Below are 25,400 nucleotides of genomic sequence, written 5' to 3'. Positions count from 1 at the left end.
ACCAGGATTACCCCACTGTACTTCATCGCTCCCTCTCGTAGCACAGTTTATTTGACTCTTATTCGTCCTTAATATCTTTCCTTTATGAGATTCATTATTCACTTCCTCCTTTAATTCAGCCCTGTACTGCCTCTCCCTCTCTCTGCCTTTCTCTCTTTCTCCGGCTTTCTCTCCTTTTTTGTACTCCTTGTTTTTCTCTCAATGCCCTTGTTGTCATTTAGCTACTTCCCCCAGCTCTGCCCTCCCCCTCCACCCTCCTCTCTCTCTGTCGCTCTTCCTTTTCATATCTTACATTTTCTCTCCCCATCTCTCCATCTCTCCATCCTTCTGCCCTTTGGCTCCTCCACCCACCTCTCTTCTCTTCCTCGCCATCCCTCTCTCCATCCCTCTCTCTCTTCGGCTGAGGACAAGGAGGTGAAAGCCAAGCGGATTACAGTGGCAGTTTAATCTGGCTGACCCACCAAGGGATTGCTCTCTACTTTGCTGTGAGGCTGCAGGGTTGGAGGGCAGCGGGACTGGATGGGTGGGTGGGTGGGTGCTGTGAGGGGAGGGCGAGCAGGGGAGAGGAAAGGGAAGGAGACCAGGCTGTAGGGGGGTTGCTGTATAGGGAGCAGAAAAGGAGGGAGCAGAAAAGGAGGGTGAGAGAAGGCAAGGAGGAGGGAGAAGGAGGAGGATGGGAGCGGTTGAATTTTGAGAATTTTTCCTGTTTGTCTCGGGCTGAGCAGGCTCTCCAGGACTGTTTGTACGCACATACACAGGAACATGCGTTTGTGTGTGTGTGTGTGTGTGTGTGTGTGGGTGGGTGGGTGGGTGTGGGTGTGGGTGTGACCGTGTGGTGCCAGAGGTGGGGGAAGGGCTCTGGTTGTTATTAAGAGATGGAATATTAATGCTACTTTGCCTCTAATTTCTTTCCATCTGTCATCAAGTTGTCCTCTGTGTGTGTGTGTGTGTGTGTGTGTGTGTGTGTGTGTGTGCCTGTCTTAGTCTATGAATAGATACTCTTCTGATATTAACAGACAATTAGTCTGTTCTGTGTTTCAAAGACAAAATACAAAAAACGTCCTTGGTTTGATTTTCCTTTATTCTGAAAACATCAAAATCTCATTTTACTCCGTCTTGTCAAAGTCATTCAAACTCACGCGGCTTTCATCCACAGTTAACGCCCAGACTGAGGCCTCGCCAAATGTATCAGTTCACCGAGCACCTCACAGGATTTCTCTTTGTCGGCTGCAGGTCATTTGTGTTTTTATTACTATTTTTAATCTCTTGAAATGTGAACATGAAGAGCGAGGATAATGTGGCGATTAACAGTAGGGGTGCACACAAGGGCTTTGGTTTGGTTTCAGTCTACTTAAAAAACTAAAAATATGTGAATGCCGTTTACTGTGTTTATATATTTACGTAGTTACAGTATAGTGTAGTGATTTGGTATATCGGGCTTTCCAAATGAATGGTACTCGGGTAGAAGAAACAGAAACATAAATGATAGCCTTCTTTAAAACACATAGTTTTCAATAGAGCCTTAGATTTGATTATTGGTCAATAAGAGTAAGCTTTACTATTAATGTATGTACAGATTAAATGGTTCTATTTGTTTATTTTTCCTGAAAAATGTTCAGTTGGGTTTTCCAGCTCGGAGTCGTGTCTGCAGTTCACCTTTCAAGCTGCAGGTGCAACCTCCACCGATCAAAGGCTACAGGGCAGCAGCCTGAGAGTTCAAATTTGGGGCAAATAAAGTACGCAAATCACTAGCTGCTGTTCATGAAGCTTAATTAGTTTGAGCGTATGGTAATAATGATTAAAGGTGACTAAGATGAGCATATCAACATTTTCATCAGCTCATCTCGATTGTGACTGCTATAAGAAGATATTGTTGAGAGATGTGTTAGTGAGTGAACCGAACTTAAACTATGAAAAAGGGGGGGTGGGAGACAAAACAGGACTTAGAAAACGTGTATATGGAACATTTATACAAATACATATCATGCTCTTGAATCCCACCTGTTTCAAACATTCGACTCGGTCCTGTGTACAAACCTGTTCAAATACAAAATTAAGCACTTTTACTATTCGTTTCATCGTTTCATTATTGCTGTTGACCGGCCAGTTGTGCTGAATAAAATAATTTTGGATGGCTTCGAGGCTTTTCCCTCATATAGGCTCTTTACTCCAATGAAAGCTAATTCGGTTTCATTGATTGTGAGGAAAATGTGATCTTCCAGTCAAGAGTTTCGGCCTTGAGCAGACAGGGAGTTAATGGTCGTTAGAACACATTGTGAACACAGTTCAGACATTCATTGCTTTAACCTGTGCATCAAGTGGCAGCAGGGTAGAAACGTCCACCTAAAAAAGGAAGTTGGCTGCCAGCCTTGAGCTTGAACAGCGAAGTCGACGATGTTGTGCTGTTTTAATGTCCTGAATGCCTTGTTGTACAGTGCTGAATGCAGCGCGGGGGTCTGAGGCAGGCTGTGTCTGCGGCTCTGTTTGCCTCATATCAGCCTTCCTTTCATCAGTCCGACCCCCGCTGTGCCGCTTCGAAGGAGGGGTCCAGTCGGCGAGTCGGATTAGCTTCCAACTGGTGCTTGCCCAGATCCCAACTCTGAAGGGGGGCTTAACCAACCTCGCCTCAGAAAAGACGAGAGGAAGGAACAGGAGGGAGGGAGGAGAGGAAAAGAGCTCCTGAGGGGTTGACTCTCCTCTTCAGTTGTTTACCTTGCAATTAACGCGCTGGATTGTCCTGTGAAAAGGAAGGAGAAGTCAAGTGTGTAGACTATAGAGCAATAGGCCACCACTGATACGGATGCAGGAGCTGACGGGGTTCATTATACAGTAGGGAGGGCCCGGGGTGCAGCTCGACACCTGCTCTACTGGAATAGTTCTGTTTCCACGCGCACACACTGTACAGCATTAAAATGTATAAAGGCAAACCCCCATACTGCGAGTGTCGTGGTCGGGGCACAGACGATGGCATCGACCAATCAGCAACAGATGCCCCCTGGAGATAAATGATCTGGACTGGAGTGTGTGTGTGTGTGTGTTGTGGCACAGTGGTTAACACATGCCCGCCCCCTCCCTCTCCGAGCCACTGTCATCGTCGCGCCACCCTGCAACATGGCTGCCTGGGGACCTTATTTTAGGCCACACCAGGTGCAAGTGTTTTGGGTGGGTTACATGATCTTGGATGAATGTGTGTGTGTGTGTGTACTGTGTGTATTTGTGTGTATGTGTGTGTGGAGGTATATAAAGAGCTGTGATTGTGTGCTGGGTCAGGCCCGTGTGTGACTGCGTGCTGGAGTCCAGGAAAGGTCAGAAATTGGGTGGAGGTGCCAGGAATAGGGGTGTGAGATGCCTGGGTGTCTACAAGGCCATGTGAGGCACACACACACAAACACACACAAACACACACGTGCATGCAAGGCCTTCAAAGCTGAAGACACAGCAGAACAAAAGCTGGTCAAAGTGGGGCAGTTTTTCTTTCCCTCCCTCCTCCTCCACCTCTCTGTCCCTCACGTCTATCCCCAGCACTGTTTTCCTCTCTCCTCCCTCCCTCCCTCCCTGACTTCCTCCCTCCCTCCCTCCCTCCCTCCTCTCCTCCTCTCCTCTCTCACGTAAACACGATGCTGCTTTCTGGATCTGGGATGCCTGAGGGACAGAGCACAGACAGGAGCCCCGTCACCATGACAACAGCTTCTCTGAGCTGCCTGACACCCAGACGCCATTGGCTGAGGGCGGTTGGGGGAGGGGGAAGTAGAGAGAGAGGGAGAGAGAGAGACAGAGAGAGAGAGAGAAGCGGGAGTAAGTTAAGCAAGGGGTAGAAAGAGAAAAGGGAGTGTAAAGGGGTGTGTGTGTAGAGAAAAGGAGATAACGGAGGAAAACGACCCCATTTCTCCTCATGGGGCTGTTCATGTGCAGGTTTTAACATAAGGAGGGAGAATGCTGAGGAAGAGGGGAGAAAGAGGTGGGGAGGAGCAGGAGGCCAGTGTGTGTGTGTGTGTGTGTTAAAGGGAGTGAAAGCTTGGGTGTAAATGATCTTCAGGTCGTATAATCAAGCCGCTGGTCCAGGTTTGTGTGTAAATGTGTGCACACATGGCGTGTATATATGTTTGTGGCCGTGTGCTTGTTAGCTCACGAGTCACTTTCCTACCTCACAGTTCATATGAGTGTTTTCTTAAGACTCATCTCATATCACATTAAAATGGCTTGTAACCGGAGACCGTCACATACTGAACTCCTTCCTTTTAGAGCACGTTGAGCTCTAGTAGAAATTCGGGTTTCGCAACTTCCGTTTCATGACATAAGTGCAGATATTGTTGATTGGTTACTTTCATCATATGAATAGGGAACAGTGGGGGAAAGGTTTTTGTCTCTCGGTTTACTGTTATTGGTAAACCTGTGCTGTGTACCTGTGCTTTGAGCTTAATGCTAAAATCAGCATGCTAACATGCTCACCCTGTCAACATGCTGATGTTTCGCTGGTATAATGTTAGATAGCATCTTAGTTTAGTGTGTTAGCATGCTAAACATGCTAATTAGCACGAAACACAAGCTGAGGCTAATGGGAGTATCACTAGTTTTTGCAGTTATTTAGTCATAAACCAAAAGAGAATTACCATTTTGACCTGATGATAGCAATAAATTAAAAGTCAAAGGATCCCCAAAGTGATTGAAATTCATCCTTAGAGGAATATGAATGTCTGTATCAAATTTGATGGCGATCCATCCAATAGTTGAGATACTTTTCTTCACAGTTTGGACGAGTGAACGACGGACATTGCCATCAGTCGAGCCATGCCGTTAGAGTGGCTAAAAAACATAATTTTAGCAGACACATCATTTTAGCTGCCATTATATTAAAAATAAAAGGAGTCTTGTTGTTACTTAGTTTTGCGAAAGTGAACTGCCGCTAATTTGACATTCATGTCTGCTGGAGCAGAGATGCTGCACACACACACACACACACAGTCGGAGAAAAGTCAAGTAAAAACATCTTAATTATGTGTTGGTAGAATGCACGTTGTTCGTTTATGTACTTAGTTTTCCCTTTTGTGGATCACAGGAGCAAATGATGAAGACGACGGAACGTATTTGTAATAATGTCACTGCTTCTACCCACATCTCTTAAAAGCACGGAGGGCTGAGTGTGTGCAGATGTCCGCTGACGTCACTGACCCAGTATGCCTTTCCGATTGAAGTCGTGTTAATCCGTGAAGTCACCTGATGTGTGGTTGAACACTCCCTGCCCCTGAATGGACTTCCTGATATACATGTTCTTGACAAATGACTTGCTGGTTTAGTGATGCTTCATTTCAGACTGTATTCTCTGTGGCTGCTCAGTCAGAGAAGGAGTAAGACACAAAGAACAAAGTTGTATGAAGAGGGAGAGAAAGATGGAATCAGAGACTGAGTAAAATGTATCTTTCAGTGGCATCGACATGGAGGGGATTATGACCCCTGGGCACAGACATGCAGAAGGCCCCACCACCTCTCTTAAAGGAGCTTATTTTTGTTGTGGTTTTGTGTCTCTTTGTGGACTTTTTAAGTCCTGGTTGGTACGTCTCTCTTTGAGTGACATTTTGTAGGTGAAGGCCAGGGGGGGGGGGGCCCCCCTTGAAACTGGGCCCGGTGGCACCGTTCAGTATTCCACCCATTGGTATCGGCTCAACAAACAAATCAAAATATAGAAAACAATCATACAAAATACTGAATATAGATAAAGGCTGCAGGGCTATTTTAAAACCATTCGTACTTATTAATATTGAAATAAAATCTGATTCTGTGCTGTAATTTCTACCAACAAGGACAGGTTTTTTTATTCCTCGCAATTTGCTGTTGAAAACACCAGAGTTTCACTCGGTTCCGACTGAGAGCGAGCGGGCCGCTGATGTGGCTTAAATATTTTCCAGTGTTTGCATTACTGTACCTGCAGAAAGGCTGTGAAATGCAATGCACTATGTTTATGTGTAGCTTGGCAGCCTGCCGGCACTGCTCGGAGGGGGAACAGCAAATGAAAAGTTTGTGTGTTTTGGAGCAGAGAGAGAGAGCGAGAGAGAGAGAGAGAGAGTGTGTGTGTGTGTGTGTGTGTGTGTGTGTGTGTGTGTGTGTGTGTCTCCATGTAAACCTGGTCTTCCTGCCGTTCTGTGATCACTGGCATATTTAGACTAATCATTGAAGAGGGGGAGCATGTGTCTCCATGAATATGATCTTGCATGAAGCCTGCTGTTTGTTCGTGTGTTACTGTGTGTGCGTGTGTGTGTGTGCGTGTGTGTGTGCGTGTGTGCGTGTGTGTGTGTGTGTGAGAGAGAGAGAGTAACCACAACTCACACAGGGGGCATAAACGTCTCAGGCTGTGCTTGCACACGTGTTGGTGTATCCATTTGCAGGAGTTTTATTCTCTCTCACACACACACACACACATGCTGAGACAGAGATGAATTGAAGAGAAGAAGGGGAGAGCGGTGAACGAGAGGAGGTTGTTTCTAAATCAGAACCAGAAGTTGAGACGAAGTGACGGAGCAGAGGCTCAGGGAGGGAGGCAGGAGGGGGGGATTGCGTGTGAGCGTGTGTTTCCGGAGTGTGTGTGTGTGTGTGTGTGTGTGTGTGTGTGTGTGTGTGTGTGTGTGTAAGTGTGTGTTGCAGCGCTGCAAAGCGCGGTCTGCTCTGTCTGTCTGTTGGGGGTGTGGAGGTGAGGAGGTGGGGAAAGGAGGGAGTCTGTCTTGGGAGGGGCGGGGGCTCAGAGGGATGTGTGGCGTTCAGTGTGGGAGAGAAAATAACCCCCTCCTCTTCCTACAAACAGGAGTGAACAGTAAACATGTTTTACCTCGGCTATCAATCCTTTCTCCTGAATGGAGACCCGGACCAAACAAAACGAACGGAGGCATCTCTATCCTCTTTCTTTAAATCTCTCCGTTTTCTTTGTCTTCTTCTCCCGGTTTCTCTGTGCTTCTCTTTTATGCGCTCTGTTTACCTCCTTCTTGCTCGCTTCTCTCTCTTGCTATCTCTCCCAGCCTTTATCATCATGTCTCAGTCTGTGTGTGTGTGTGTGTCGTCCCCTCTCTGGTTCTCTCTCTCTATGCGTGCCAGTGCTGTGCTATGCTGGGGATATTTCTGTCAGCCTCTATTTATTTATTGATGGCGATGCTGGTGAGAGTTCGCCTGCCTACATGCGTGCTTGTGTTAAGAGATAGGGAGGTGCTCTGTGGAAATCTTTGCCCCCTCTTCTCCTATCTTGACTCCTCAAAAACAAATATTTGTCAACCTCCCTCCTAATGACAGCCGACCCAGGAAGTGTTGGCTCTTTGACCTCTGAAATAGCTGAACGGGAACTAGCTCTGCTCTGCGTTCTCTGTCTTGTCTCGTGCGGAAGACGAAAGGCGGGTGTCACTGAAATGGAAGTCTAAATCATCCCTGAAAGAGCACCTCCCCGACGCCGCTGTCTCCGACAACAAGCTACGGCAAGCTGTGAGCCACGCTGCCTGGCAACCAAAGTAGTTCCTGGAAGCAAGAATGCAAATAGAGCACATTAACGTCAGATCTCATTGTAAGTCGGGCCCTGCTGAACTCTGGGAGCCTGTCGGCTGGTGGTCCACAGGTCAGCAGGTCCCTCCAAGGCCGTTTATCTCCCAGTGTGTCTTCCAGGGACGGACAAGGCGGAGAGCTAGTGGAGGTGGGATGGCAGGGTAGGAGTAGGCAGGCAGGTATGGTTGTAAGGTTGCCGTCTCATGGATGGCTCACCCTCCTTCTGTCACCCTCCTGTTCTACCATCCATCCATCACAGCGGCATGGTATCATCTACTACCCAATGCTGCAATCGAGAAATGTCAGCAAAATTAGTAGAATGGCAAAGTCCCATTTCTTACAACTTGGCAGTGTTCAAATGTCAAAGTCTCCTACAAATAGTGGTTTCCGAAATATTGAGTTGGGTTCAGGTGCAGCTAAAGCCGCTTGAAGCAAAGGGGTTAAAGCTACAGTCTGTAGGATTTGGTGGCATCTAGCGCTGGGGTTGCAGATTCTAACCGACTGAATACTCCTCCGCTCACTTTCTCCTTTTCCAAGACTGCCGTAATGTGAGCCACCGCGTGCAAAACCCTGGTAACGCCGTTCGCCTCGCTCAGAGGCCATCCTTACCATAATAATACTACTGAAGGAGCAACGGGAGTCAAACCGCAGCTGGCGGTACCACAGTTTTGCACAGTTTGCAATTACCGCAATTTGCAACTACGATGGCCTTCTGGTAATGTAAAAACCCAAAAGGCTCTCGCTAGAACCAGTGTCGGGTTTGTCCGTTCCGTTCTTTAAGGTGATTATTTACTAATGCAAACACAGTTATGCACTCATTTACATAGAATTGGAGTTACATCCACGTTACCTATTATGTCATTTTGCGCCGGCTTACTAAATAGTAGACTGCCGTGGTGCATGTTTACGTTCCTTCATTTTAAACTATTCACTAGTATAACATTTTGGCATAGTACATTTCTGCAAACCACGATTACGTTGAATCTCAACGTTTTTGAACCAAAAATACATTTTCAAATCAGATTTCGACACACGGTAGACATTATTCCAAGACAGTCTGCAGTTTTCTAGCACCATAATCACACCGGATGAAAGGGAAAATAGCCTTAATTAGCTATTTTTGACACATTACTTACAGTACTTACATTGGTTCATGTACAAGTTAACTCAACTGAATTTGTGAGGGTATTGGATATAATTTCCAATTAATTTACCTCTGGATTGGTTTGGTGTTTTGGACTTTTGTTTTGCCAAGTCAAATCTCCTAATTTAACAGGGTTTCCCACAAGAGTTTGCAGTGGAGGCAGGCCACCTCACCTGAGAAAGCACAGGCAAGAGACAGGCTACTGTCAATGACACCAGATTAATACACTTTTATGAAACAAAACATGAACCTTCAGGTAGAAAAAAGAGCAGTGGTGCAGTAAATTGTTGCTCAGAAATTTGATTAAGAGACGAGGCGCGTAAGGCCTGGGTGGTTTACCACCTCTCTTAAACTATTTCCTGGGGGAAACCCTGGACCAGGAGGCTGACGTAAATGTTTTCCCACACAGCTGCCTGTATTTATGGTTTGTATGACGTGACTCATAAGCTCACACTGAAACACGAGTGCTGACTGAACTGAAAGTGCTCAAAGGTGAACTAAAGTAACAGCAACAACAGTCTGCTCTCTTTTCTTGCTCTTTCTCCCCCCGTGTAACTGTAAGCAGTAAACCCCCCTTATCCCATTTTCTCCTTATCAGTTCCCCACAACAGTGCCAGCACTCCCTTTCTCTTACACCTCCTCCTTATTTGGCCACTCTCTTTTTGTTACTTTCTTTTTCTTTCCTCTTCTCTTACTCAACATCTTTCTTTCTTTCTCTCCGCCTTTCACCCACAATTTTTCCCCCTTTCCTCGAGGTGCCCCAGGGCCCTCAGAGTTTCGGCAAGTCCCACAGACCGTCCATTGTCTTGGGAATGCGGTTTGCTGTCTCCCCTCACCTCCTCCTCGTTCTCCTCCTCCTCCATGTCTGGCACGAGACAGGGTAAGGTAGTGTTTGGCTCCTGGGTCCTCAAGGCCACTGGGTTTAAAGTCAGGAACCTGACTAATCCCAAGACCTGGTCCATGACAGACGATCAGGCTACTAACAACTTGGCTTTACTCCTGTTGGAAAGACAATATTCTACATGTCTATTTGTCTGAGGTTACAAGCCTGTAAGTCTGGAGATGCTCGCCCCGATGGATTTATCGTTAAGTGAATGGAAATGTTTGGTGTAAAGCAATGAGTATTTTGGCCCAAAGTCCCCAGAGACATTTAAAAAACGAAAAAAAAGGTGTACATCAGACAAAACGTTTGCGCATGCGTCTCTAACTAAAGGTCGTTGGGTTAGCTGACTGCTTATTTGGACTTTATGTGTGAGTAATTCTTACAATGTTAGCATCAGTATGACGGCAGAGATGACGCACAATGAGACACATAAGAATCCCAATGACTGCGAGTGTAAAAGCTTCATTTTCTATATTCATCAAAACATTTGAATCTGATCTTGTCGGTTGCGAGGTGGAGGTGGTCCACATGGCGGTGCCTCTGGGATACAAAATGGAAATTTGTAGCGTGTCTGTATGTGTGTGTGTGTGTGTGTGTGTGTGTGTGTCTTACACCCAACCCCCCAATGTCTGGCGCTCAGGAGGACTGCTCCTATGGGAATGCCTCTTCCTGCCTCGTCGGACACACACACAGACACAGACACAGACAGACAGACAGACGTATACTCTAAAATAGAAATGGGGTGAGTGCTTCAGACTGGCATGAGATGGTTTTAAATGTCTTGTCTGTTTCTGTTGGTTGCTAAACATAAGTGTCGGACACACACGGGTTAGAATTTTGGTATGAATGTCGAATGTGCATGAATTATTATAGTAGAGCAGAATAAAGTGAGGCTGCAACTGGACATTTTTTCCCCTCAATATTTCTCTAATTCTGTGCACACAGTGTTTACTGAGCTCATTTTCGCTATTACAACATTATTCAGTGTAATATTTGGTAATTATTTAAATGTTTCTAAAGACGTCTGGCATCAGCTTTGAGGTCCGCCATGTTGCTTTAGGCACTATGGAATGTCTACAGCCCGACTGTAGCTCCCCGGCTGGCTGCGCATCGTATACGGTACCTCCACTTCCCTCTCCTTTTCATCTCGCACCTTCTCAGCTTCTGCAGAAATATAAATCCAGTTGTGTGAGCACAACATGAGAAAAAAAGAGAGCGAGAGAGCAAAAAAGAAAAAGGAGTGAGCGGGAGAATATGAAAGAATGCCAAAGAATAAGGAGGAGGTAGATATTGCTAACAAGGTTGCCAGAGACTCTTTTCATTTTTAATAGTCCCGTAGGAGGTCTGGCTGATAAAGTGTTATATTATATTATTAAATCTTGGCAAAGTTTGAGCTGCAACTGTTCCAACAGTGGCAAGTGTGAAAGTGAGTCTGTAGGTTAAAACTGCAGCAGAAATGAACGGACATGATACCATAGTGGGCATTCAACCGCTCAATAAGCAACGATGGGTGAGGGGTCCTTTCTTCCATACATAACACCCAACATACCCACAATCTTTCAAGAAATATTCGTTTATATGTAAAGTTGTTGAGACGGGACCCTAGCAAACACAATGTATAACATCCATAACTCATCAGTTGTCTTTGCAATCGAGTGAAAACTGTTTGTAGGATGTAGGAACATGAATGTAGATGTCTGAACCCACAGCAAATATATGTTTGCAGATATGTAAATGCCACTTGGTATTGCTCGCTAAATGTCATCGTGTGTAGTGCAGCAATGTGCCAATGCACTTCAGAGTGTGCGCATGTGTGTGCTCACGTAGAGTACGTGTTGATGCTTCACCACTGTAGGATCTTTATCATCACTCTGAGATCTTCACTAGATTCCTGGAGTTTTGGTGATGAATTTTTTTATAGTTTACATACCTTTAAGTTTTTTCCTAGAATTCTATTCTATGAAGCTCAAGGCAGCGGCTGTGAACCTGTTGTGGGTTGTTTTTTTTTCACCACATGTAGGTGGAAAGAGTAAAAAGTGACGATGAAAGCGATGAGGGAGGTTGAGGTTTTGTGGCTGAAAATAGTGAGCATCTCGCCTGGTTGGCAACATGCGATATGTCTTTTGGCTGGTTGCATTCTGCTCTACGGAGGCTGATCAGATGTTTATCTGTGCCTCTTTTTTAAATGGATTGGTGTGATTGTTGAACGTTGGTTCTTTGATTTTGAGGTACTGACACGAGAACCGACTGCAGATGTTTTACACCAGGGAATATTTATTGACATTTGTCCCAGAAGAAGAAAACAATGAAATGGACCCAGAAATTGCAACACGCATCATGCTGTACAGCTTTGTAACAGTGTCAAAAGTGTTTAAGCATGCCTGCCGTCACCTGTGAAGTGGCCTTTCAGGGGATGATCTACCTGCTCCATCCTGATCTGCAGCCCTCTGTGACCTGCGGAGCTGAGCGGTGACTGGCGCCCCGCCGGATGCACACTTCCTCGTGAATAAGAGTTGTGGTAGCGTGACACCAGCCAGTTATTTCAAAAGGACAGGAGTGATATAGAGCATGATAAAATCCTTTTACCTAACTCCCTCTCTCCTGTCTCTTACAAACGCTTAAACACCTTTCATTCTTCTGCCAGTGTTCACATTAGGTTTTGTCTCCAAGCATTCTATTATTCCCTAATTAGCAGCATTAATAATCTTCAATTAGGCATGTAGCTTTGAGTGCATGTGGAAGCCTCTTTCATTCAAAGTGTGTGTGTGTGTGTGTGTGTGTTTGTGTGGACGAGCGTCAGTGTGACACCCTGTCCTCTGGTTCTCTGGTGGCTTTCCACCCAACACCAACTGCCTAATGAGGGAGTGAAAGGCCACGGGCAGAGGAGGCGGGGGCTGCATATCAGTGTGTATACGTGCACTTGTGTGTGTGTGTATACGTGTGTGTGTGTGTAATTAAAGAGCAGTGCCAGCAGGGGGGACCTGTGTTAGAAAGGGTCACCAGAGCGAGCAGCAGGCCATCGCCAACCTTTGGTCATTAACTACCGACACCGCCAATAAAGGCTTCAAGGTGTGTGTGTGTGTGTGTGTGTGTCTGTGTGTGTCTGTGTGTGTCAGGAGGCCAGCTACTAAATTACTTTACATCAATAAGTGTTTCACTCAGTTTGTGCATGTTTGAGTCACTTTCGTTTAGCTTATAGTTTAGCTCCAAGTAAGATTTAGTTAAACCCTCCTTGGTAATGCCTCTCAGTTTTAAAAGCACCATTATTCTTGCAATATCAATATTGAGGTATTTGGTCAAAAATATTGTGATATTTTCTCCATATTACCCAGTCCTACCAGTGAGCTCTGGAACTATGGAAGTGAGGCTGAAATGATTGGTCAGATGATCAGAGAGGTTGTCTCTGATCTGTTGAAAGTACTGTAGGTACTGCTCATCTTTCTTACTCCATCAGATTCCCAGATCTCAGCAATGAACTCTGTTCGGGAAATGTTGTGATTTCCAATAGAAATGATGAGCAAAACTATGAAAATATAAGTTTAATAAACCGTTCTAAAACTATTCTTAATTCTATTCTATTTCTCTATTTCTCAGTGTGTTATTTATTTATTTCGGGTTGTTTTGTGTGTCGTGTGGAATGGATCCCTCCCTTCATTCTGTCAGCTGCCATCCAGCCCACAGTGAGTCACCACATCAATATCATGTTTACAGGAGGCAGAATTGTCTGTCTGCATTTCTTTTTTCATCTCAGATCCATTTTTCAGGTGTCTGTGTGCACAAATGTGTGTGTTTATGCCATCTACACTCCAGAGTGTGTGTTGTCTTTCCTGTCAGGTAGTGTGTGTGTGAATTGCCATAGGTTGATTGGTTAGCCTGAGAGGCAGCAGCGGGAGTTAAGGCAGGTGCTCCAGGGCAGCGGGGGGAGAGCCGGGCGACGTCCCCCAGCCACGGCGCCTTCCCTCTGGGCCTCCAGCTCCAAGCGGTGCCTGGGTAGCTGGGAGGCAGCTCCAGGCTCCTGGGGCCCTGATGCTGGGACGAGATGCTTGGGAGACAGAGGCGGTGCGAGGAGGAGGGTTATGTGCGTGTGTGTATGTTTGTTTATGTTTGTGTGTGTTCTGTTGGGGGATCCCAGGCAGATTTGTTTACCGGTAATTAATTCACCTGATTGACATAACAGCTGCCGCAGCTATGGGAAGCCAATGGCATGATGTGTGTGTGTGCGTGCGTGTGTGTGTGCATGTGCGTGTGTGTGTAATATATACAGCGTGATCCCATGCATAGTCGCTGTGTGTGTGTGTGTGTGTGTGTGTGTGAGCACATTTTGCTGCATACCTGTTGTGTGTGTGTGTGTGTGTGTGTGTGTACACATGGCTCCTGCCGTGGACGGCGTTTCCAGGTGGCAGGGTTAGGAGTCGGATTCCTGGCAGAGCAGCCCGGCAGATCTCCGTCTTCCATCGATTAGACCCGACCGTCCGGCGGCAGCCCTGCTTACACACTCCTGCCTCTTCGCTAATCTTTATAGAGTTGACTTCGGTGACAGAGTTATTGGAGCTCTTGAAGTTGAGGGGCAGAAGGAGGGTTGTGACAGAAGGACAAATGGGGTAGTTTGGAGAAGAGGGTGACGGCGATGACAGTTGGGAGCGGTGTGGAGAAGGATCTCCGGGTTTGGTTAAGGAGATGCACCAGATGAAACCGGCCGTTTTTTCTGCAAATCAGTCTGCAAGTCACATAAACTACATGTATGAACGTGCAATGGAGTGTTCATTCACGCATAAGCGCATCCGAATGTGCACACCCCTGTTTATGCCTGCACAGGCGGCGGTATTTAAATGCAGCCTCTTTATCTTTCATTATATGAACAGCTTGAACCTGTTTTTTTTCAGTAGCATTCACTTTTTTTGTGGAGCTGTGGAGCAGACAGAGAATGAGAGTGAAAAAGAGAGAATGTAGCAGGTATAAACAGAAGGAATGAGAGAGACACAAAGAGCCCCTGTGTGAATAATGTAAGCTGGTAAAAGAGTGGACTGGACAGTGTGTGTGTGTGTGTGTGTCTTAGGGTGGCAGTATGGGCATTTGTATACGTTTGTTCACACGTTGCAGCGTTTCTCTGTGTGTTTGAGATATATCGAGTGTGTGCGGGGGTCGCAGTCCAGGCAGGTCAGACTGAGACACTTCTGAAAGAAACGCAGGCTTGTGCGCACACACACATATTCACCGACACACACTCACTCGGACTAACAGGTCGGTATCAGTGTTGTTGTGGCCAGCAGGTAGCAGTGTGTTGGCCTGCTTGTCTGGACCCAGATAACAGCAGATCCATTACCCCCTGGAAGCAGAGGTCTGATCACCGGACAGATAGAACCGCTCACTCACTGTCTGTGGGCCATCCAGCTAGCCAGCTAGCCAGCTAGCCTCCGCCAGAGAGCTAAAGAGGATCACAACCAGGAGCAAAAGGAGAGGAGACCCCTTCTGTTAGAGGAAATCATCAAATACATGCACGATGATAACTACAGAAGGAATGTTTCTACTATTTTTGTCATTTACTCAGAAAGAAAAAAACTCTTAGATGCTTTTCAAATGTCTCTGCCAACAGTTCAGGGGTGTAAATATAGACAGACAATGCAGTGCAGTTGCACTGGGGCCCGTGGGTTGGGGTGGCCTCTAGACAAAGCAGGGCCAACATTTATGGAGGGCCTGCTTTGTGAAAAGCTAACCCACCTCTGTCATAGTTTTACAATTAGTCAGAAGCAGTCTATAACAAACTATTCAATGAAATATATTTCTTATTGTCCTTGGTGTTTTTGTCAAAGGTGTACAAAGGTGTGCACTGATGATTCTTGGGTATGTGGGTGTTGTCCAATGTCAAGTCTGTTCCATCATGTGACGACATGTTACGATATACGGTGGCCAGTTTAGGCTGCAAAATCTGCCAAGATCACATCTGCAGAGTGAGCAGTCAAGCCTTTCAAACATAAAAGCGGCAGGAAGAAAAGGCCGGAGAGAAAAGAACAGGTGGACAAGGTGGCAAAGCTCCCAAAATTAGATTCCCTTTGGCTTTTATTTTTTACAAACTTCATAACTAGTAACTAGAAACTGCCGTACCTTCCGTACGCCACTGCTACAGTTTGAATATGTGTTGAGTCTTAGCTCGTATTTAACACGAAACAAACAGTGTTGTCTCTATTTTGTTCAGGTTCAGTCTAAAAATTGTAAACTAGATACACAAGACTCTCAACACTGTTAAATGCTGCCGTTGTTATTTCCTTTTTATATTTATCCCATGAAATACAATGTTTAGAGCCCAAACTAGCTGTTTATCAGGTACAGACTGCATGGGCGCAAATCCATGCGTGTGTCATGTAATGAACTATTCTTTGTCCTAACCGTAGGTGTGGCTGATGTTAACATAAAATGGCCTTGATTATAAAACACCTTCACGTTCTGCGTCTCGATGCAGCTGTCTGCACAGGCTCCGTGCAGCTAAACTGCGGTTCACTGTGTAACGCTTCGTGTTGACTGTTTTACGCTCCCTCTGAACAGTTTAACTGACGTTCCTGCTGGGTGCTTAGTTCCATTAGCTGTTAGCGCTGTTAACCAAACACACCGCAGGACTCCCACTGGCTGCTAACAGCTAACTAGCTCTCCTCCTACCCACATAGGAAGACACGTTCAGTTGAAGTCATCGCGTGGTTCATTTTGTCATTTTGCTAAGTCAGCCTATACATACATACATACATACATACATACATACATACGTGCAAGTATCTTACATATAGGGTTGCAAACACCCTGGAAGAAAATGGACAGAGAGCTTTAGATTTTGAAAACATTGGTGTCGAAACTCTTTTTCCGATATGAAGGAGGGGGGTATGGATGGCTGCAGAATTAAGACTGAAGATGTTATATGGCGAACAAGGAAGGATCATTAGTTAAAATGGGATGCTGAATGAAGATAGCTTGTATGAAAATTGATTTGAAATGAATGAAGATAATGTCGTGAAGAGGCAGCTCGGATTTTAGTGGATGGTTTTTATGGAGGTGCGAGAGAGAGAGAGAGAGAGAAGAAGAGGGAGACACAGGGCTGCTATCAAAAGCCACAGGCTGCTTTAAACTCCATCTCTCTTTCTTTTTCTCTCTCTTTCTTTTCTCCTCTACCTCCCTCTCTCTCTCTTGCTCTCCCTCTCTCTCTCCCTCTCTCCCTCCCTCTCTCCCTCTGCTCCCTGGCCATGCTGATGATTGACGGCCTGAGGGTTTTAATGGGCACTGGAGAGCAGGAGCTGAGGTCGGGGTTGTCATGGCAACTAGGAGAAGGGGGCCTTTTGCTGCCGCTTCACCTGAGTACTGTGGAGCCTCGCTGGCTGGTTGAGACACACACACACACACGCACGCGCGCGCGCGCACACGGACACACGCGCGTGCACACACACTCGCCACACATACTTACATGCCAGCACCACTTCCATTCACTCTTTCTCCTCCCTGAGAGATGCTCTGCTGTTCATCCAGCCATCTCTGGCCTTCTCTCTTCCTTTTCTCGTTTCCATCTTTCTTTTCTCTTTCTCTGCTGATCCCTGAGCAGATAAAATGCTCTCCGATACGCCGTACCTGGTTAACCGTGCGTTTGCATGTGTGTAATATACAGCATTTAGCCTATTGTTTTTGCTGTCCCATTGTTCGACAACAGCTCACAATGACACGCTTTATAGGGCTCAGCTGAGGTCAGAAGAGTCTGAGATCCCTCTGTGTTTCTTTTAGGTGATCCTGCAAAGTTGCTCCTTCCATTCAACTCATTTCACACACTTATTTATTTTGTTGTGTAAATTTGGACGTGATCTAGCCGAGGCAGACCAGTGGAAAACCCACCCGTACCCGTGACTCGCGTAAATATATTTTCTGCCCGTTTGCGAGGGAGCAGAGGACAGTCAGACCCCATCCAAAGACACGCCAGGATAATTAGTCTTGATCCAAAACCCAAATAAAAAGAGGACACCACCTTACAATCAGCAGCCATTGAAGAAGGAGACAAAAACATTTCATTCTTCCTCCTGAAGCTCGCCGCTCACACTGTTCTTCTTGACTCAAAAAAAAAACACCTTTGTATCTTGCAGTGATTATGATTGTGATCAGAGCTGATAATGGGTTGGCTCAGATCCACATAGCAACAATACAACGGGATCTGACCCCATTAGACTGAATATAATTTGGTAGGAGCCTGACTCTGGTCCTGGGTTGGGTCTCAGTTATCAGGAACAAAGTGTCAAAACGTCTTGGAAGACTCTTTTTAAGATGTTTATTTAGCATTTTTGCCCTAATTTGACAGATATTTCAGAAAACTATACATTCACCACGTCAGTAGGGTTATGTTAAGGTTAACTCAACTCAATTGTTCATTTTACTAGTTTGATAACCTGCCGTTGTAATACCGCTCAGTGGCCCAAGGCTTCAGACTATGACGCTCTCGGTACCCCTCAAGCGACAGTTTCAGTGTCAGTTTCTGCTCGTTACATGCATACAGTCCCTTTTACAATACATTTCCAACGTAGGTTTACTTCGTTTTTAGGTTCACTTACTCAACAAAACAATTTGGTTAGATTAAGGAAAAGATCATGGTTGGGGTTAAAATAAGCATGTTTGTTGCGTAAAGTAAGTACTTAGATAAGTATGTAAGTTACATAAGAAAACTGAGGTAAAATAACTCAACGTTGATTGCCTTTCACGCGGGACAAAAACAGCGTTCTCCTTCATGAATGTTTTGTTTGTTTGACCCATCCAACCTCCCCTCCCTCCCATCCTACACACATTTTCTCGCTCTTTATACTTCGTCAGTTGTTCTGACCATCTAACAATGACTCTGATGGGTTTACATTGGATTTGGTCTTAAGCCTGGAGCCTCTCATACAGACGCTAAAGGGTGCCTCAGTGCGTCGGTACCAGACACCAAGGGGAAGCGTCTGTATTTGACAAGTTGGGAGTGAGAACTTCATATCTGAACTGTTGAATTATCATGAATAACTTTGTGTTGCTGGGGGCATTGTTGCTTTCCGATTTGGTAGATACTCTTGACTTGCATGCTTGTCTGCTGTTGAGGCTTGGAGGAAGTGGTACGGTTCACACACACACAGACAGACCTCAGAGGACTATAGAAGCATCTTTAGCAGACTGTTCTTCACTGTCCGACCTCTCCTCACCCTTTGAGAGATCTCGCTCTCTCTCTCTCCATCTCTGTTGTTTGCCAGGTCTGTCTGTCTCTCTCTGTGTCTCTCTGCTGGTGTCTGACTCCTGTGGATATGTCCACATCCACACTCTGTAAGTCTCTTATGATTTGTTCGAGTCCCACAGATCCGCACCCTCTTACCAATGTGTGTGTGTGTCCGGCTTCATGGCCCCGGGGCCTGTTAGTTAGTGTCTGGGCCGTGCAGGTCAGCCGAGGGATGGAGGGATTGTTTGCTCTGGATGTGAGTGAAGCTCTCGTTACAGTGGGGGGGAGGGGCGGAAGGAGAGCGCCGTGTATGTGTGTGTGTGTTTGTACGTTTTGTGGAGAGTCTGATTGTTCGGTTAGCTAACAGATTTTGTGATTTTAAATTTTAAAAAGCAACGTTATTACTATAAAAGCTTCTGTGGTTCCTTTGACACTCTACATCAAGTCCTCCATCTGGACGTAAGATCCACATGAGCAGTTTTCTGATCTGCCGCCTCCCTCCATGGTTAACATATGGTTACGTTTAGGTAACTAACACTACTGGGATAAGGTTTGGGAAAGACTGTGGTCGTGGTTTCTGCCTGTCGAAAGAAGCAGGATACTAAACCGCAGTCCGTGGTGTCAAAGTCTAACGTTTTGACCTTTTTTTGAGAAGTGCAACATCGTCAAGCTACTTCTACGTTTGCGTCTCGCACGATCATTATTCTTACTATAAGACACTTGTCAGGGAAATGTAAATATGAGGAATGTTAAGTGTTTGAACATACAACCAATACTGTTGTATTTCCTTTGTGGAAGAAGGGCTGTTTGTAGCTTAATATTCCTCCACAGTGTTGGATCCTCCTGTTACACGCGAATTGGCTCCACATTCGGATTGAATATGTATTCTTTGGGTAACTTTTTTTTTTTCCTTTCTTTGGCGCCGGCCATGTGTGAATGTCGAGCTCTGACAAAGCAGTCATGACCAAACACCGCCTGTCAGCCTCGCTGCCTCGCTGCCTCGCTGCCTCAGAAGGAAACCAGAGCAGCGAGCGTCACATCTGTCTTCTCCCCGATGTTGAAAATCATTATAATTGAGAGAAAAGATGAAGGAAATATTGCCGGAAATGTATTTGGAGGCCATATTCAAAATTGGGATTGCATGCAGGACTAAAGGCTGCTCTGTAAATCAAGATTATGGTACTAAAAAATGGTCATCTCGTTGTTCATCAATATGAAGTGGGACCAAAACACTGACAGGAATTTAACAAAATCCACCAAAGTACGGGAGTGAACTGGGTGATGACCCTCAATACTTTGTACCCAATGAAATGTGTCTTTTTGAGCGCTGGCGAGGTCAGCTTGATCCGAGTTTTATTCTTGTAATTTACTCTTTAATCAGATTCTGCCTGAACTAAAGCTATATGAAGAAAATATGTTTGGCATATTTTTATGAATTAAAAAAAACATCTTTCTTCCTCAAATTACTCAGGGATGTTTATTGAAGATTTTGAGCTCCTGTCCTATATGGAGATGCCGCTGGAAGGCTTTTATTTTGAAGCAGTTGCAGTAAAAGTTGATTTTGTTTTTTGACATTCAGGAGTTTTATTGTTCAGTCTGAGTTTGTGTACAATTTGCACATTTTTTTGCTTAGTTTTTGTTGGCCAACAGATCCATTTGGAACATTGACTCGTGGAAAAAGAAGAAATCGAGCAAATAAGAGCAGACCTGAAAATAGTTTGTCTCCTTTGTGTTGGAGAAAGAAACAAACATAACTCTACCTCGCTCTCACGTCTTCAAGTTCAGCTGAAATGGATCTATTGGTCTGGCTGTCTGTTGCAGCGCATCGTACAGACAGTATATTCGTACTCCACTGGAAGCACGCTGAAGCCTTAATGTGCCCCCTAAACTATCTGCATCTTGACAAGATAGTTTCATTTATCACTGTGACTAAATAATCATATCTTCATCAGTTAATCGGTAATTGCTCCATTTGTGTCCCGACATTCAGTGAGTGTAATCAGCGTTTATTTTCATTTCTGCGCGCCATATCTCTCTTTCCATTATTTTCGGTGAACGTGGGATTATTTGAACACCTGATTGCTGTTTACTGCTCCATCAAACATGAACACTGGGAGTAAACTGCGGTCTCTTGTGTTTTTTTGTCTTTCAGAGTGCGGCCGCTGCTCCCAGTCCAGTGATGGGCAACATGCCACCCAATGATGGCATGCCAGGAGGACCCATGCCCCCGGGCTTCTTTCAAGTAAGGAACAGAACTTTCTAACTGACTTCATCCCTCACCCACCCCCACCTTCACCCATCACACAACAACATCACACGACCGGCCCCCTCCCAGCAGCCCCTCCCGTAGCCATCGCTAAGCCAATCCTTCTGTCTCCTCCTCCTTTTTTAGCCTCTTTAGCTGTCTTAATCCCTGTCCAGATGTGTTCCCTTCTCTGTCTCTCTGCCTCCGTCCCATATGTCCATGCTCGGGTTGTTAACTCCTGGGGCTCTGTCTGAAGCTGACTCCTAAAGAGCATTTTTTTGGTACGTTGTATCTGCCCAAATATGAAATGTTGCTTTGGTGAATGTATTAGTGCTTGTAGATTTATTTATTATTTATTTTGGGTTAAAGAGACGAGGCTATTATCACTGGTTTGTGTTACTTGTGTCACTATTCCTCGTGTCACCACTGTTCTCGGAGGCTGACGAGGTCACACTCTCTCTCTCTCTCTCTCTCTCTCTCTCTCTCTCACGCTGTTTCTCTCTCCGTCTCTCTCTCCATCACTCTCTCCTTTCTCTCTCACACACGAACATGCACACACGCAAGCCCTATTTAGAACACATTAAGCTCGTAACACTTTCATAATCTAAAATATCTGCACCCGCAAAGATATTCCCCTAATTGGCAAGGGTGTACATTGTTTCACTTAAAGGTCCCATGTTGTAGAAAGTGTTCTGAACCGCTCCAAAGGGACTGTTTCTGCCCATCACATTGCTGTAGGGCCCTCTCTGTCCACGGGCCCCCCCAACCCCTATGGGCCCCAATGCTACTGCACTGCCTGCGCTGTCTGTATTTACGCCCTTGATATTGAACGAACTGCCTGGACTCACCTAGTCACCTAGAAGTGCCGCTAAACTCTGTGTAGTCAGTGAGTCCCCGCCTGCAGTAACGCTGTGAATATGTCGATGGCGCAGATGTGGAAGACCGGAAAACTATGACCAATCAGAGGTGTTATTTTGTGTTGGGGGGCTTAAAGAGACAGGCGCTAAAATAGAGCATTGAAGGCAGATGGTGAAAACAGGTATACTCAGACATGTAGAGGTAATCGAGCAGAAACCAAAAATACAAGTACGAACTTGAAAATGAGCAAGATATGTCTCTTTTTAAAACTCTTTTAGAATATTTATCACTTATTTATCGCATATTATTTACCATGTTTAGTTTGTTTGGCTGCAGCTCTAATATGTTATTAATGATTAAGCATGTTTTACAAATGTGCTCCTATTGGACGTTTAGTATGGCTGGTGTGTAAATATATCCAGTGTGGAACTGTATAGCCATAAGCCTGCGTTGTCTTGTGCTGGTTGATTGGCAGCATGTCGTGTGCTGTGCCGCCTGTGTGTGTGTGTGTGTGTGTGTGTGTGTGTGTGTGTGCGTGCGTGCGTGAAGGGGTCGTAGAGAATGTTAATGATGTATGAGCAGTGAGCAGGCCAGGGAGAAAGCTATCCGATGGTGTTGCATGAGTGACATTGCTTTCCATAAATAGACCCTGTGTGCATGGCGGACAGGCGGACAGACAGACAGACAGACAGGATGGTCAGAGGGAAGACAGACAGGATGGTCAGAGGGAAGACAGACAGAAGAAAGGCGGGATTGATGGTTTCTTTCCAACACCGCAATATTCACTCTCTTCTCTTCTCTTTGCTTAGCTCAGCTAATCTGAGCAGCAAAGCAAGCAAATGTAAAGAAAACCAAAACGGAGAGCCTGCATAACACACACACACATACACACAAAAGCATAACACACACACACACACACACACACACACACACACACACACACACACACACACACACAAAAAAACATCGACAAAAGGTTCTCTGCACCTTCACAAACTTCACATCAGACTTCCCTAAATCGAACGGACGGTGTTGCCAGAACTGCAGCATATCTCAATGCGTGTTCATATGGCATCTTTCAACTTCAGCTAGAGCTGACACCACACACGCTGCTCAGGTAGCTGACATTCACTCCCCGGTGAACTAATGGTTGCGGTCTCCGCTGAAAATGCAGGCTAGCGAGTTTTCTGCAGTTCATTTATTCATTCAGATGAAGGGGAAGCAGATTTCTTTTTCCTTTTTTCTTTTTTATCGTTCCCTCCCACGTATTGTTGAGATTTTACTCACATGCTCATCTCACTGCTCTCAGTTACACTGGAGGTAAGGTCAGTCATTTGACAGGGAGAATTTTCCACCTTTGTAAAAGACTCGACAATGGTTATTATGTTTCTGATGTGGGATTGTGAATGGGTTGTATCTGCTAAAATGGAATTTTCTCCGTGCTTTAGTCATTTCTCATCTCCGGGTCTGCTTCCACCTTCTCCCTCTCCTCTCTCCTCCGTACGCCTGGCATCATTCTCCATGACATTTCCTTGCTCTCTCCATTTCCCTTGACTTTGAAACTATTATTTTCTCTCTCTCTCTCTCTCTCTCACACACACGCACTGCTTCAGTGACACATGCTTACTCACCAACTCCGTTCTGTAGGAACTGTTCACGTGCGCTCTGTGTGTATGTGTGTGTGTGTGTGTTGCATTACATTTTTCCCAGTTGCACTAGCTGTGTAATTAACATGGGTGACCCCAGCACTGTTATTGGCTACAGTCCTGTGAGAGAGGGATGAGGGGCAAAGGAGGGACAGTGGAGAAAAATGGAGGCAGAGGGTGCAGCAGGAGGGTGTGCTCCCCTAATCTGTAGCTCACAGGACGAGCCGGGCATCGAGTCCTGCAGAGACAAAGGAAAGGTAGATGAAGAGAGACATGCTTTAGGTTAAAAAGACAGAGGAAGGAGGAGAAAAGGGAAGAAGTGGGAGAGAAAGGCTGTGTTTGGTGTGAGGATCTCTATACATTCGGTATATAATCCTCCTCTCCTCTCAGCCAAAGTCCATCGCTGCTGCATCATGGCCCTCTGGGGAGGACAAGCAAAGGGGGAGAAGAGGGAGGGAGGGGGGGGGGGGGGGGGGGGGGGCTGCGAGGAAAGAGAGAGAGTTAATGACAGGGAGGAGGAGAAATAGAAGAGAGGACACTGAGACGTCAGGAAAGTCTTTCAAAAAATGTTTTTTATTGGCGTTCAGAGATGTGTGATCACAGAAATGACAGCTGACGACAATAGTGGACAGTTGATGGATTCATCTCCCATCTGCTGCTCCAAAGATGGAAACGAAATGTATCAGGAAAATGTTTTACTGTACAGTCTTTATAAGGCATACAGGCATATATATATATATATATATATATATATATATATATATATATGGACATTCTATTATAAAATAATGAAAAGGAGACTAAATCTGGGAGAAAGCTGCATAAATAACAGTTAGACTTCCATCCAAGGAAGAACAAATTAGATAAAATGTGCTCTTTTAGACATTTATATAATCCACCTGTCAAATAATGCCCAAAAAATCCCTCTTTGTTGGCTTTATTCTCTGATCCACACGACGTACGTCAAGTACTCGAAAGCTTAATGCGCTCCATTAAGTCTGTAAACCAGTTAGGGTGGGGCAGCCTCTTTCTACTAAACTGGGAAGGCGCCTCTTGCCAAAAAAAAGATCCAAAGTCAAGGGCAGTGTGTTTTACTGCAGGTAATTGTGGCTCTTCAGGGAGAACACCAAAAAGCACAACAAGAGGATTAGGTTTGATTACACGTTAAACAACAAGCAACCCAGCTATCAAAGACAAATCTGAGAACCTGTTCAAAAGCTTAGACATGGCAGGCACGTGGTGAATTAGGGAGACATCTGCTCTCAGTCATTTATTTATCAAAGGTAAGATTAATATCAGGGTTCATCCTGGTCACTTGTATGACTAAGATGCAGATAAATAAGAAGAAGTGCTTTAAAATGTTAAAGGGAGAATTAAAAGCATTGCTCATGAATGGTTGTTCGGGTGTTTTTTATTATCTGTATGGGTCAAACGTTAAATCTCAGTGTTTGGTCAGGGTCGGTGTTGATACTTCAGCAGATAATGTAGACTGTTGGTGTAGTTGGGTGATCGAGCGTCAGAAAAATAAAAACAAGGTTGTTATGGCTTTTCTTTGGAAACGCGCATATGGCCCAAACTGTGAGTCTAATCTAAGCGTTCATCTTCTTTTGAACATTGATTGTTTGTAAAAAAAAAAAAAAAAAAAAAAAGATCTCTGAAGTGTTTTCACATCTTTTTCCTACCGTGTCTGAAAGGGCGTTGTGGATAGATGTTTCAAAAAGACAGATGCAAGAGGAGCCAGACTTTTCACTTCAGCCTGAACTGAAGGAGAGGAACCGTCTTTGACTCACACTGTCTCGGCTCCTCCTTGAGAGTCCAGCGGCAAAAAATGATACCTAACAATTCTCCTTGAATGACAACACACTTAAAAGGCAATCCTTAGAAAACGTTTCCTCTGTCCATTGTCTGCC

The 25,400-nt window shown here is 45.3% G+C and overlaps 1 protein-coding gene across 2 annotated transcripts in view; it reads left to right on the top strand.

Moving 5' to 3' along the window:
* The window catches only part of ssbp4 (single stranded DNA binding protein 4), an 87,266-nt gene that overhangs the window by 41,219 nt on the left and 20,647 nt on the right, over nt 1–25,400 (top strand). For both annotated transcript variants that reach the window (XM_076087702.1, XM_076087703.1), the window contains exon 5: nt 20,894–20,983. In XM_076087702.1, the coding sequence (XP_075943817.1) occupies nt 20,894–20,983 (90 nt within the window). The remainder of the gene's footprint in view (nt 1–20,893; nt 20,984–25,400) is intronic.

This window comes from Anarhichas minor, unplaced genomic scaffold (genome assembly GCF_050575085.1).
Source record: "Anarhichas minor isolate MPS153535 unplaced genomic scaffold, ASM5057508v1 ptg000010l, whole genome shotgun sequence".
Lineage (NCBI taxonomy): Eukaryota > Metazoa > Chordata > Actinopteri > Perciformes > Anarhichadidae > Anarhichas > Anarhichas minor.
Note: the sequence above shows the minus strand (reverse complement) of the source record. Positions and strands in the feature narration are given on the sequence as shown.